General features: G+C 37.2%; 1 protein-coding gene across 5 annotated transcripts in view; it reads right to left on the reverse strand.

The window, feature by feature from the left end:
* CCDC146 (coiled-coil domain containing 146) overlaps positions 1 to 13907 on the reverse strand; it is an 84073-nt gene that overhangs the window by 7427 nt on the left and 62739 nt on the right. For all 5 annotated transcript variants that reach the window (XM_054817496.1, XM_054817486.1, XM_054817525.1 and 2 more), the window contains 6 exons: positions 12068 to 12163; positions 10659 to 10829; positions 9167 to 9255; positions 8885 to 9049; positions 5948 to 6172; positions 5083 to 5311 (listed from right to left, as the gene is read on the reverse strand). In XM_054817496.1, the coding sequence (XP_054673471.1) occupies positions 5083 to 5311; positions 5948 to 6172; positions 8885 to 9049; positions 9167 to 9255; positions 10659 to 10829; positions 12068 to 12163 (975 nt within the window). The remainder of the gene's footprint in view (positions 1 to 5082; positions 5312 to 5947; positions 6173 to 8884; positions 9050 to 9166; positions 9256 to 10658; positions 10830 to 12067; positions 12164 to 13907) is intronic.

Here is a 13907-nt window from a genome sequence, read left to right on the forward strand (position 1 = left end):
CTTAAATACTAGGCTTACTCCTAAATGCAATATGAAGTGGGAGTGATTAGATGCAGGCTAATCCAAAAGTATCACAAAAAGTGATGGAAAACAAAAGTATGGAAAACAAAGCACATTTAGAGATAGCCACGCTATTCTGTGTCTGCTTAAGTGATGTGACTACAGGCATCTTTATTTTCTCCTAATTTGTAGTGTTTTCCTTGGACAAGGTTTTCTCTGAGTTCTAAGAGATTCTAAGTCTTAAAACAAACAAAAAATCCTTTCTTTTTTGGAGTGGATTTGATGCAGTGGATAGGAAAAGGCTCTACAAGAGAGGCTTTCCTAAGTTTGATTGTAATGAATCAGAAGGAATTGTTGAAGGATGAACAGACGAGAGGGAACGCACATACCTAGATAAAGGGACTGATCTGAAAAAGTGGAGATCTGGTGTTTATTTTGGAAATCTTAAAGAAAGTAGGTGAGGTACGCAGAGCACTAGAAAAGGGCAAAGATCATACCTGTTTTTAAAAACAGTGGAAAAAGGAGCTATGGAACTACAGATAACTTATATTCACTTTCTGAAGAATAAATCTGGAACAGATCATTAAGCTTTCTTTGTAGGCAGCTAGAAAAGACAAAGGGTAGGAATAACAGTCAACTCAGGTGTGTTGAGTCATGCCAAACCAGACCAATTTCCTACTGTGATAATGTAACAGGTGTGTGGATGACAAATAGGTATCATACATCTTGATTTTTACATAACTTTGATATTGTGTCATATGACATTGTCATAAACAAGCTAAGGAAATGGGTTCTTGATGAAAATATAAGGTAAGTACTACATCAGTAGAATGAGGTTAAGCTCAGAGAGACTGCAAATACTTTTTGGAGGAGAAGATTCAAATTCAAAATTGTCTCTGAACGAAAGAGATAATGTTAAATAACAAATGCAAGGTGCTACATGTATGCAGGAAAATTTACCTGTACAAATACAGAATCAAGGTCAACTGATTAGATACCCTTTCTTTTAAAAGGGTCTGATTGTTACATACATTTATCAATATGTCATGTTGCAAGAAAGGCTACCGCTGTACCTGGACACATGAGCAGGAACGTAACCTGCAAGATGCCTGAATGAATCCTTTCACTCCCAGCCACTGATATGAGGCACTGCACCTCAAAACACCCAAAGACCCAGCTGCCCAAAATTTAAAAAAAAAAAAAAAAAGGAAAAAAAGAACAACCTGAGAAAGATCTGTAAGGGCTGATGGAAAAACCAGGGTTGTGTAACCTAGCAGAAGGATGGGAGAAGAACATGATTAACTTTCTTCCAGTAACATGAAATGTTGCAGGGAGGAAGAGAATGAACCGTTTGTCATGTCCCTGGTGGGCAGAACACAAGTCAATATTCTTACACTGAGGCAAGAAAGATCCAGGCTAAAGGTTAAGAAAATCTTTCACTCTTAAGGAAGGACTGGGATAGCTTGCCAGGCAAACTGGAGTTTCCCAGTGGTCGTGTGAAAGCACAGCTTCGCACTTAGGAATGACAGGCAGTCCGATGCTGGAGTTGGAGCAGGATTGCCTAGATAAACTCTTTACCTCTCTACTAGCCCCATTTTTCTGTGATGGTGATGATGTAGTCTGGAGATTTTCATGGGGTTGTATTAAAACCTTGGACAAATGTTGATGCTAAATGCCTCAAATGAACTCCGTAGATGAACTCTGAGGCATGAAAGTCCCATCTACAGCATCTTGACAGCTCAGCAGGTCTACGTGTTGGACTAATTAATGATTAATGCTAAGTATTTCTCATTGATGCATGAAGGCAGATTAGTTTTCATGGGTCATTTCAGTCAGCGGGAACAGTCCCTTGATGTGCAGTCCCAATTAAAACTTACACAGTTTTATGCCCCAGGAAAACCACCTTAGAATCTCACCAGGTATTTTTTGTGTCAGATAAAGGAAGTACCTGTAAATATTTCTGGGTTTAATGTTTTACAATGACAGCAACAACAAAAATACCTAGTCCACATTACTAGCACTTGCTTAGAAGAGCTCTGGTGTTGCTTAAGACAACACTATTTTATTAGCTAAAACCTATTCACTTTTGTGGAAATATGCAGCTTCTGATGAAAAGTGTACAAATAGAACACACATCAGTTTGACGATTAAGCAGCTCATGTGGAATATCAGAGACTCAGGTGAAATTTTTGTTCTTGCTGAATGGCACACAGCCCTGACCTGTGCTTTGCCCCTTCCCAATGGGTACCACAGCCACTGAGACAGGGACCCAGTTTCTGCAGCCCATTGAATACAATGTGCTCATTCATCCATTCCAAGAGGTGCATCTCTAACAGAAATAGATATCACACCTCAGAAGAGCTAATTTAGTGCTGATTAAAACATCTGGTGAGAATACATGAGACTTTTAGATTCAAACAGTGTCTCTAAAAGAGTCAAAATATCTCAAATACAAACAACTAATACTGAAATCTTTTCAGTTTTGTAAGACTGAATCTCATTTTCCTTTCAGATCTCTCTCGATATATTTGAAGTATTACCGATGATGTGTATCTGTTGTTGGAAAATCATTCAGCATTCAATACTAGCTCATTTAATTCACCTGTGGAGTGAGAACAAGGAAGAAGTTCTGGGGTAATGGGAAGGCTGGGAAATGCAGGAGAGGGAAAAAATAGGGCACATATAAAAATAAGATGACAAAGTCTGGAAAATACCCGAGACTTAATGAGACAGGAAGGGTAGGAAAAGGGAAGAAGAAAATTTAAGAGGTACAGGTACAGGATTTAGCCTGCCTAATTCAGATGGTCTAAACTGTATTTCAGTCGTAGATGCCTTTTGAAGCATTCTTAAATGACTCAGAGTTTCCTATACAATCAATGGGGAGAGGTAGGCGCCTTGAGAATAAAGACCTCCAAGAGGAATATTGTGCTTCCTGACTAAGGTTATCAGGATCTCCCTCTGGAGACAAAGACACCCAACTCCTTCCATTAATGAAGAGACCTCATGCACTTATCTGGATAATTTGTTCTGTGGGGTCCTAACACGATGTTAAAGTTAGGCACGCTGGCTCCTACACAAGGTCACAACAGAATGGAGAAATAAAAACTGAAAGGAGAACTCAGAAATGAGATTTACAGTCTGCATTATAGGAGGTCTAAGGGCCTTTGATAGAAATCAGGGTTTCATAGTCCCGTGGTGGACTGATGGTCTCTCTGAGCTTTTATGATTATCTAAATTGAAAGATAGACAAATAGTAGTCCGAAAGGAGCTCCTGTTACCACCTCTTCAGATTTCAGCTTGGCTTCAGAGGTTGCTTTCATAGATAAGACAAGTGATTTAGATCTGTATTCAACACATCAAGTCAAAGTCCTGTGCAAATGATCATTTCCCTAAGATCCTTTCACTTCATAACTGAACACATGCCGAGTCAGATTTCAACACGGACCCAAACTGGAATTAGCAATCTGAATTTGGCAACCAACAACAGAATTCAGATTTGGGCTTGTGGCTTTTAGTTAAATCATGGAGATAAACCAAATGATTTCTCACTAGACATAATGGCTGTTGGCAGCAGGAGGAAAAGTATTAATGCATTGAATGGCTGAGCATAAAGAGATGGCTGGGTTAAGAGCCGGTATGAACTTGTAATATTCAGTAACCACAGTACCTCATCGCATTTAAAAAGCTGATAACTGGTTATTTGCCATTGTTCAGTGGAAAATCTCTGACTTGAAATGCAGAACAGAAAAATCAAAGTTTCACGATTGACTCTCTCAGTTCACAAGTATCATTTGCATTTTGTTACTGTATTTATCTCAGTGACTCTCAGTCTCATTCTAAATCTTACCTGAAAAAGTATCTTTTTTTTTTTCTTTAGTCTATCACCTTTTTTTCATACTCCCTCTCTTCATCATTTAAATTTGCAATGGCACTGTGAAGTTCTTTGGGGTACAATTTGCATAAGGTATTGTACAACATTGTATTCTTTTAGCAGAATACAGTTTCTTGAAAAGACCAGAAGTAACAGATCAGGGCAAGCACTATTTAACACTGAGTCACAGCTCCCATCGATGCAATTACGAAAGGCAATGATACACCCTAATTTATGATTTTGTGCAGGCACTAACGGAGTATGTATGGAAAAAATTACCATCTGGAGATAAGGTCAAAAGTAAATGAGCCATTTCAGAAAGCAAGGAAAGAATGTCCCAAACACTGCAGTTAGTTGTTTAATGTCATGTTGTAACTAGAACTAAAACTTACACTGGTTTTGTGTTGAAGAAAATATATGTGGATTATATCATTGTAGGCAGCAGAGTTTCCAGAGTAGGCTCAGGGTCAAGTGTGAATTGAGTTATTATTTTAGAAATGTGAAGAGCTAAGTATATCTCCCACCCCTCCACCTACCCCCATCAATACAGTTTTAACAAATTTTATCTACATTCCCATTTTTTCCCCATGACTCCCATTCTCCAGCTTAGTCATACTGACATTTCAGGCTATGGGGAGGGTGTGCTGAGATTCCATACCCAGGAAGTGTTTGGCATGTGCATAACAAGGAAAGCTGGAGAGGGACTGTTTATGAGGGAGTGTAGTGACAGGACAAGGGGTAATGGGTTTAAGCTGAAGGAGGGTCAATTTAGATTAGATATTAGGAAGAAATTCTTTACTGTGAGGGTGGTGAGGCACTGGAGCAGGTTGCCCAGAGAAGCTGTGGATGCCCCCTCCCTGGAAGTGTTTAGGGCCAGGTTGGATGGGGCTTTGGGCAACGTGGTCTAGTGGAGGGTGTCCCTGCCCATGGCAGGGGGGTTGGAACTAGATGATCTTTGAGGTCCCTTCCCACCCAAACCATTCTATGATTCTATGAATGAAGTGCATCAGCCAGTTACACATAAGCATAGAAACTCACATATCTGAAGTTGAAAACATGCATCAGTGTTTTGCTAGGCACGTGTATTAATGAACTTTGTGTTTTAATAAACTTTGTACATCATGACGTTTTTTTTCTATGAAATTACCTTAAGTTTTAAAATACAGAATAATACAAACACCAACAACAAAAAGGTTTTCTTTCCCACCAACCTGTATCTGAAGTACCACCAGATGTGCATCCAGGGCATTCTTCACTGGGAGGGCTTTGAAACACAATTTAATCTGTCTTTTTTTCTCAGCTATCTTCAGCTTCAGAAAACCGATCTTTTCATCCATAATTTGCATCTCAATATCTCCATTTCTACACAGCATTTCTTGCATGTTTATTTTTTCATATAAAATGCATAGTTCTTCTTCTCGATTTCTTAGTAGAAGACCGCTGCAATAAGCCCAAAATGAAAAGGTAAAATTAAAGAAAAACATGACTCATATTCAGTGTATTCCATTCAAGAACATAACTGGCAACCTTGAAAGTTAGTAATAATCTGGGAAAACGTACAAAGGTTTCACAAATAATATTTTAATATCATGACAACATTTTAAATAGGCAACAATATAATTACAATGTGAAAAATCAGAGAACAAACAATGGCAAAAGTTACTCTAGTCTCTCATATAATTTTAAAAGCTCTTCTGGCCTTCCACAGCATTCATTTAAAAATGGATTAACAAGATCAGGGAGCTTTGCATCTTCTGCATTTTTATACCTTATATACCTTTATATCTTCTCTGCACACAAAGCACAAACAGAGCAGGAGGCTACAAGCTGTCAAGGCATTCAGTAGCCAAGCCACCATATTTTTTAAATAATTCTGAAGAATGAACATGTTCACCAACGGAGAAACAACATCTGTGTAATGCAAAGCAGCATTGACATTGCAGTGAGGCAGACTGCTTAGTGAAACACTGTAGTGAGGCAGCCTTTTAGTATTCCTAACTAGGAGCGATCATAAAATATTGTTGATTCATTAATGTAAAAATTATACACTACTTTACATCAAATTTTCATGTATACCTCTCATTTTGTTGCTGAATAGCTCTTTCATATTTTTTGCGTAGCTGCTCAATTTCCTCTTCAACATGGGTGACCACGCTGGTAAGCTTCTCAAGATCCAGACACCGTTGCTTTTTCTTTTCTTTCATCTCATGCATGATTTGTACAATTCTGCAATAATCACTTTTGAGACTTTCTGTAATTGCTACATTATTTGTATTCTTCAGATGTTGTTTCTGCAATTTTCTTTAACATATCAGAAAAGCAGGAAAGTTTTTAGTCCTTCAATTTGAAAGCAATTTCAACAATTAAAAGCAGAGCTTAAACTAATTCCTCAAATACACAAAGGATCTTCTACGTCACTCTGCTTCACAGAAGCATTACAAGAAGTAGAAAGACTCTCTGAGAACAGCTTCTCTTTGCAAGCTCTTTCCAGCTTGAAAAGAACTGGATTATGGCCCAAGAAAAATGCTATAAATGGAGCATTACATTGCAGCTCTTTTCTTCTCCACTGGCTAGCCCAAGGGGCTGTAAGAAATAAAGTTCAAGAGCAGAAGCATAAACTGTGATGCAAATAATGTGTAGAACTCCTTCCCTTCTATTTAAAGAGAGATATTTAAATAATTTTGTGGTTGTGATTCAAAGGTCTCCAAGTTTATTGTTTACAAAACAATTCATCACAGCATTCACACAAGGAAGAAAATTATCAGTTTCCCTGCTTGACAGATGAGAAAAAAAAAAACAACACAACAAAAGGTTAGTGACAAGATCATGTTATAGAACCATGAAAATTAAGAACACAACTCATTATTTCCAGTGACCTTGCTGGCCACTAGATGATAGTCCCTCACTTAATGCAAATTCTTGTTGCCACACATATCATTCATTTGCTCACGACATGGAACTCAGAGTTACTGCATTTGATCTGTGGTAAGTATCACTTCTTGATCAAGTATCACTGCTTTATCTATACTGGGGAGATATTCATGTCAACATACAAAAGAGGTAGCGAAAGAAGCAGCATAGTCTCCTGTTAAAATACAGAACTGCAGAAGAAATATCGTGCCTCCCCTCATGGGCTCCATCATTACATTGCTGAATTACTCTGTACAAACCAGTGAGCTTCTTTCTGGTTCATTTTCCCCATGTCTGTAAACTGTCCAGTTCCACAGAGTATTACTGAATTGAATTAAACTTCTGTAAAGCAAGTTTCAGGCTGAAAGCATGACAATATTGCAGAAATGCAATGTGTTATTAAGTATTTTCTGAAAAATCTTTCTCTTATTTGGACTGACGATCTGTGTGTCCTCCAAATTGTGTAGGTTGCAATTAAGTCAGTGATACTATAATACTAAAGTCTAGTACTGGGATTAAAAATATTTTCCATAGGTAAGAGAAGAGTACCTCTTGCTAGTTTTAAATCTAGGTTTGCAGAGATCAAAATGCCTCTTGGATTTTTACTGGAGTAGGATCATCTACAATAATTAGATATTTCTGATATCTAGCCAATATATAACTGTTGCAGCCCTTTCCTCCCCTCCTTTCACCAGTAACTGATTGGGAAGGCCTCAAAAATTTTAGCACAAAATGCCAGCTTGTGCATCTTGACAAGATCACTTAAATCACTGAAGTTCCACTTCTTTTCTAGCTACCTCCAGCATGACTTTGAAACCAAGCTACTCAGAGATTCACAATATCATAGAATCATAGAATTATAGAATTATAGAATGGTTTGGGTTGGAAGGGACCTCAAAGACCATTTAGTTCCACCCCCCCTGCCATGGGCAGGGACACCCTCCACTAGACCACGTTGCCCAAAGCCCCATCCAACCTGGCCTTGAACACTTCCAGGGATGGGGCCTCCACAACCTCTCTGGGCAACCTGTTCCAGTGCCTCACCACCCTCACAGTCAAGAATTTCTTTCTAGCATCTAATCTAAATTGACCCTCCTTCAGCTTAAACCCATTACCCCTTGTCCTGTCACTACACTCCCTCATAAACAGTCCCTCTATACTTTGAGTGAATGTATCCTGAATGCATTCTTAGGCCTGGTTGTGCAATTTTTTGGCACTGAAAAACAAAGTTTTGGGAAAATCGAATTATTTTTAAACCACTCAGTTTTGGCTGTGCTGTTTGCCTACACAGTTAACTATTCGCTAGCTTCCTACTTTCCCAACTACCCATTTCAGAGACATTGTCATTCTGTCTGTATCGCGCCAAGCTCAATATCATCACTAGGATGACAAAAAGATGGCAAAAGGACATCTCCACTAAATAATGGTCTAAGAAAAACTAGTCAAATGCACCCTGTGTTCCACCTCATCCTCTTTGTTGTGAATGTAACCTTTCATTTTGACTAGGATTGCCTGGAAACTGAAACCATGTTTTGCTTGATCTGAAATAAACGTTATCCAATAAACTTCATTTTGAGTTTGAACCAAGAAATCCAGTTTGTTCTAATTTAATAATTAGACAGCCACATTACTAGCTAGTGACTCATTTAGTAGTACCATACACCAGTCTGTTGCGGAATCACATATGTATTGGACCTCTTTTTGTCTAAGGATAAGAAAGTACAAGAGTGTCATTTATATTGAATGAAGCAGCATGATAATTCAGATGCTAGAGGCTCAGGACCTGTGACACAAAGGAAATGCAATGACAATTTATCCCTTCAAAGGACAGTAAAGTGAGAGAGTAGTCAGACAAACTTCAAAAATGCTTCGTGCCATGCAGCGATGCCCAAGCTAATTGTGCATTGTTAAGAGTGATAAGAAATTGGAAGATATTATGTAAGGGTGTTGCTAAATGTCTGTCTTTGAAACAGGTTTTAAAAATCAGGATAATAACTGTCAAGGATGATATAGCCATAGTTGAAGTTGGACTAGATTATCTCTTAAGATTCTTCCTAATCTTTTATTTCTATAATTATGATCCACAGCTTACTTAAAACTCACCTTTCCTTGGTTATAACAGTATTCCTTAAATTTTCTATTTCATTTCCTAGTGATTTTATCCGGTTTTTCATTTCACTTGCTTTCTGCTGAGCAGCATGCACCAAATTCATACATTTATTCCTTTCATTTTGGATAACATCATACATTTTAGCAAATCCTTGGAGTCTGAAGAAATGACAAGTGTGAAAGAAATAATTATTAGAATTTTATGCATACATTCCTTGGATAAAAATGGCTTTAAAAGACATTTTTTAGCTAATGTATTCTTATTATTTTTCTTACCGTTTTTGGATTTCTCTTTTCCTCTTTTTATACTCTCTTATTTCAAGATCCTTTTTTTTTATTTCTTTAATAGTATTTTGGAGTTGTATCTGAAATTTAAATAGAATTCAGTGAGCACTTTAGATATATCAAAGAAATGTCTTCAAAGAAAAGACTCAGAACAGCTATTCCTCTTAGACAAGGAAAAGACAGCGAGGCGAAATTCATAGAATCATAGAATCATAGAATGGTTTGGGTTGGAAGGGACCTAGGTTATTCTTAGATTATTCTAAGAACTTATGCTAATTATAATGAAATCCTTTTATTGTAACAACATTAAAGAACACAGTTTTTCTACATATATTAAGCTTACAGCAACTGTTATTAATGTAGATAATTTGATGCTGCATCTTAAAATGCTTGGTCCTTTGTATCTGGAGTTCTACTGTTTCTATTAAGCAGTCTCTTAGTTCCATCACTATAATTATTTGGCATATACACCACTGAAATTGTATCTTTACAAATAAAATTTATTTTTTTCTCTTTTCTGGCTTTTAAGCAATCACGTACATTTACATTTTGTTACAGCTCTGGACCTTTTGATTTCAGTTGCATTCAGTCTTCAGTAGCCTGTGTCATTAACCGTCAGTGGACAGGCCTTTTCTCACCTCCCACTGGTATCAGGAGGAGAAGACTGGCATTAAAAAAACCTGGTGGGTGTTGGGTTGCAACTCTGGGCACGCGTGTGCCTTCATTACTTTGTATTGTTTATCTTTTTGATCTGTTTATGGACCGATTTTTATTGAAGGTGCAAAGCCTGACATGATTGATTGCTCTATTTTTATAGACAGTCAGAGATTCCCGAAGGGCTAGAAAGGTAGCTTATCTAATTTATTTGAATACAGATGTACATTGTGGAAGCATAAATAGTTTGTTCCCATATACAAACCTGGCAGTTAGTATAAACTGTGCAACATCACAGCAAATATATGATATTATAATGCAAGCAAACTGCACGTAGCAAACCTGATGACTCTTCCTAGTTTCTGTGACCATAGGAAAAGTTTTCTTTACATCTTTCTTCACATTCATATAACAATTTACACCTGGAAATGTGTCAGGAAAATAAAAACTGCTGCCTCTCCTTGGAATGAGTAGCAGTTCTGTTTATCTTTTAATGTCCACATATTTGCAAAATAAAATACATAGTTGTACTTCCAAGAATCTCAGTTGAGGCTATCTGCTTTTCTGCCTGTTTATTCCATAGGCTTGAAAGAAAATGTCCTTTTAAATACCTTGTTTCAATTGTGGCATGATATTTTAATATACTATTGCACTGCACCATAAATTGCAAAGAACCCCACAGTATTGTGAGCTTCCTGTGTTGTGATGGAACTTCAAAGTAAAGTGGGGAATGAGAGTCCATAAGCTCTCCTCACTAAGTAGTTTAATTTCTCCATATAATTGCTTTTACTTTAGAAGAGTCTTCCAATTACATAAGATAATTTTTTACCTGGGCTTTCTGAACATCCCTAGATTTATGTTCCTTCTCTTCAACTTTGAGCCAAGTCAGATGTGCAAGTCTGGATAACTCATCTCTGCATTTTTCCTGCTCTTTGAAAAGCCGGCCTTCTTCAGCAATACATTCTTCTAACATGCGGGCATCCATTTCTGATATCATTTCCTAAAGAAAATTAAATTCAATTCCTTACGCATTGATGCATCAGTGTTGGTAAACTCAAAGCTGGAAATACTTTGGGTTTATCTGCAAAGTAAACATCTATACAGACTACATGGATTTTAAAAAAATATTGCTTTAAAATACCAGCTGAAACACCATGCGCAAGCCCTATATGAACATGTCAACATTTTTTATCACCTAGAAGCATTTCTGTTCCTCAGTCTTGCATATCTTTCAGCTATATTGCCCATTGGGCAGAATGGTTCCTTATGGCCATACAATGTTTAAATAACCTTACTGTCAGGTCTTGACATGTCCATGGAAGACACTACACAATGGAAGACACTGAGCTTTCACATTAAGAGACCAAATTTAGACATTTAAAAGAGAACAAAGTATCTAGATGCCTAGAATTGTTGGAGATTCAGTCAATACAGTCAGTGAACTCTAAAGAGCTATTTGCTCTCCCCAGCATTGGCTAACCTCTTTAGGAGGAGGTGAATGGATGACTTTCTAGGCTCCACTGACTATATGACTAGATTGTTATTGACTATCGTGACAAATTATATACGTATTCCATACACAGATAGTGACATGTAGATACCAAACGCATATGTATTCAAACACAAGCTGAATCCCACCTGATAATGCTAACAAATTCAAAGACAGCATAAAAAGAAAATGGATATAAGGGTAAGAAGATAAAGAGGTATGATCTTAAGAAAAAGGTATGTCTGAAATATATTGCTTATTATAAAGTCATTTATATAGTGGCAAGTACTAATACTCTCATAATTGAGACATCTGCATTTCCACACTATATATGGCTGTGCTGAGTATAGACAGACATCCACAAATGGCAAAACCATGAAGATGAAAAATTATACTGTACAAATGCTGAATTGTCCTTGTTTCAACAAGAGACTGTGCCATATCCAAAGGAAATTCATACCCATCATATTTCTAGCTGTATTGTAGCTAGTGATATTCAGAAAGACTTAACCCAGAAAGTCCATTTCCTTTTGCCTTCCAATATATGACCAGTAGTAACATCAAAAAATGTTTTTTAAATATCACAAAAACAAATGGTCTTTAAAATGGAACAAATAGTATCACATGTTTTCTCACCAGAAAACTGCATCTAGAAACTCCCATCATTTTTTCTTCAAACAGCCCCTTTATTCTCATGATTGAAACCCAACTTTTACAGCAAAAAAGAACGAGAAAGCAGAACTCAGCACCTGTTCAGCTAAACTTCTCTTGGTCTTTTCAATTTCCTTCTGCAGTTCTCGTCGTCTTTCTAATAATACTCCGTTACTTTTAGGGATGGCTTCTGCCTGTAAAAATAAACCAAGCACACTGATGCAAACAAAAAATGTGAAAAAAGTAAACTGCAGATAATCTATTTGAAGTAGTTACACACATTAAGAAATTAAATTTCTGTGTTGTAACAATAGCTAGTCCAAGAGTTCTTTGTTGAGTAGAGCTCCTCAGCAACATATCCAAGTTTCTAAAATTTTTCTTTTAAGAATTTAACTATAAACACTAAACTTCACAAAGCCCAGTGTAAGTACTGAATTTATAAGGGTTATGTTTTTCAGCAACTAATCCATCATTAAAAAATAATCACGAGTGACTATGCAAAGATGTCACATTCTAAATTCACAGAAGATTTTCCTTACTGCAGAAAAAAATAGATTTACCACTGATTTTAATAGGTTCAATATTTCACATCTGTGTAGATTTGATATCATAGTTTTTGCTTTTAGCTATTAAAGTTAGATTTTTCCTCCTTAGGCTCTAGAAAGTCAAAACTAACACCACAAACAGTTATGTATTATTTTTTCTTGTACATTATGGGAAAATTAGTTTATTCAGTCAGATTTTAAAATGAAGTCTGTGAAGGAAGACACATTAGAAACTACTTTCTGATTAAAATATATCTGAACAATCCCACTACAACTATTTGTGTGATGTAACTCATAAGGCAAAAGGTTGCATTGACCTCACACTGACTAACTTCACTTAAAAATTCTTTGCGGTTATAAGTAAGAAATAAACAGAGCAGGCTAACCAGGCAGGCATATGTTGCCTGTCCGTAATTGCAAATTTGTAATTCATACAGGTGGGAAAAAATTACACTGAGCAACACATCTGGAAGCTATTCAAAGATGATGCACCAACCCTGTGGTATCTTTCTCAGATCTCAACCAGATGTTTGAGTTCAAAACACCATACCTCAATATAGATAACGAGGTGTTTTGCACTTACAGTTTTCACTTCTGTGATAACATCATCAAAGTAGATGTTGTTTACTTGCATTAAGGGAGAGGGAAACGAGGCACAGTAAAAGTCAACCTTTGGAGTTTGGTTTCAGCTGCCAACTCTGAGACAGATTTGGTTTGACTCAGGTTTGCTAAAAGGTGAATAAAACCTATTCTAAGCAAGTTGCTTTCACTCTTGTGGAAGGAGCAAACATGGCCTTTCTGTGAAGCATACAATAGTTACCACTTCTGCGGTGTAAAAGGCTGTAGTGGCTGTAAGTAGGCATTTCCACATGTTCGAGATGGGATACTGAAGATGCCATCAAGTTCTTGAGTCTAGAAGTAGAAAGCTCATACAAACATCTATAGTCCATTAAGGACTTCTGTTCACATAAGACATGACTGAACTTAGGCACTTCTGGCTGTCTCTGCATTGGCCTGACTGAAGAGAAGGCGTGCATGGAGACGAACAGCAGCTCTGCTCTGGGCTGGTGATAGTTCTCTTTCACACAGAATGCTGGCGTTTAGCAACAGCTGACCTTTCACAACTTAGTAAGAAGAAAAACACATTTGAAGGAAGTGTTCCTGTAATTTCCTTATTCTACAAACCAGTCATTCTGCACTTGGCACGTGATTTAGAGAAATTTGGGGAAGCACACTAACGTACTGCTGCTTTTGCAATCACGTTTTTATACTAGCAATTAATTAACTACTTACAATATTTTAACTTTTCCTAGGTGTGCTTCTAAGTCAATAGTCTCCAGAGAGCAAAAGCCAAGCAGAAACAAGCTTGCTACTCTAGCCTTTCGTACTCCAG

The sequence above is a fragment of the Grus americana genome, chromosome 1, assembly GCF_028858705.1.
Source record: "Grus americana isolate bGruAme1 chromosome 1, bGruAme1.mat, whole genome shotgun sequence".
In the NCBI taxonomy this organism is placed as follows: Eukaryota; Metazoa; Chordata; class Aves; order Gruiformes; family Gruidae; genus Grus; species Grus americana.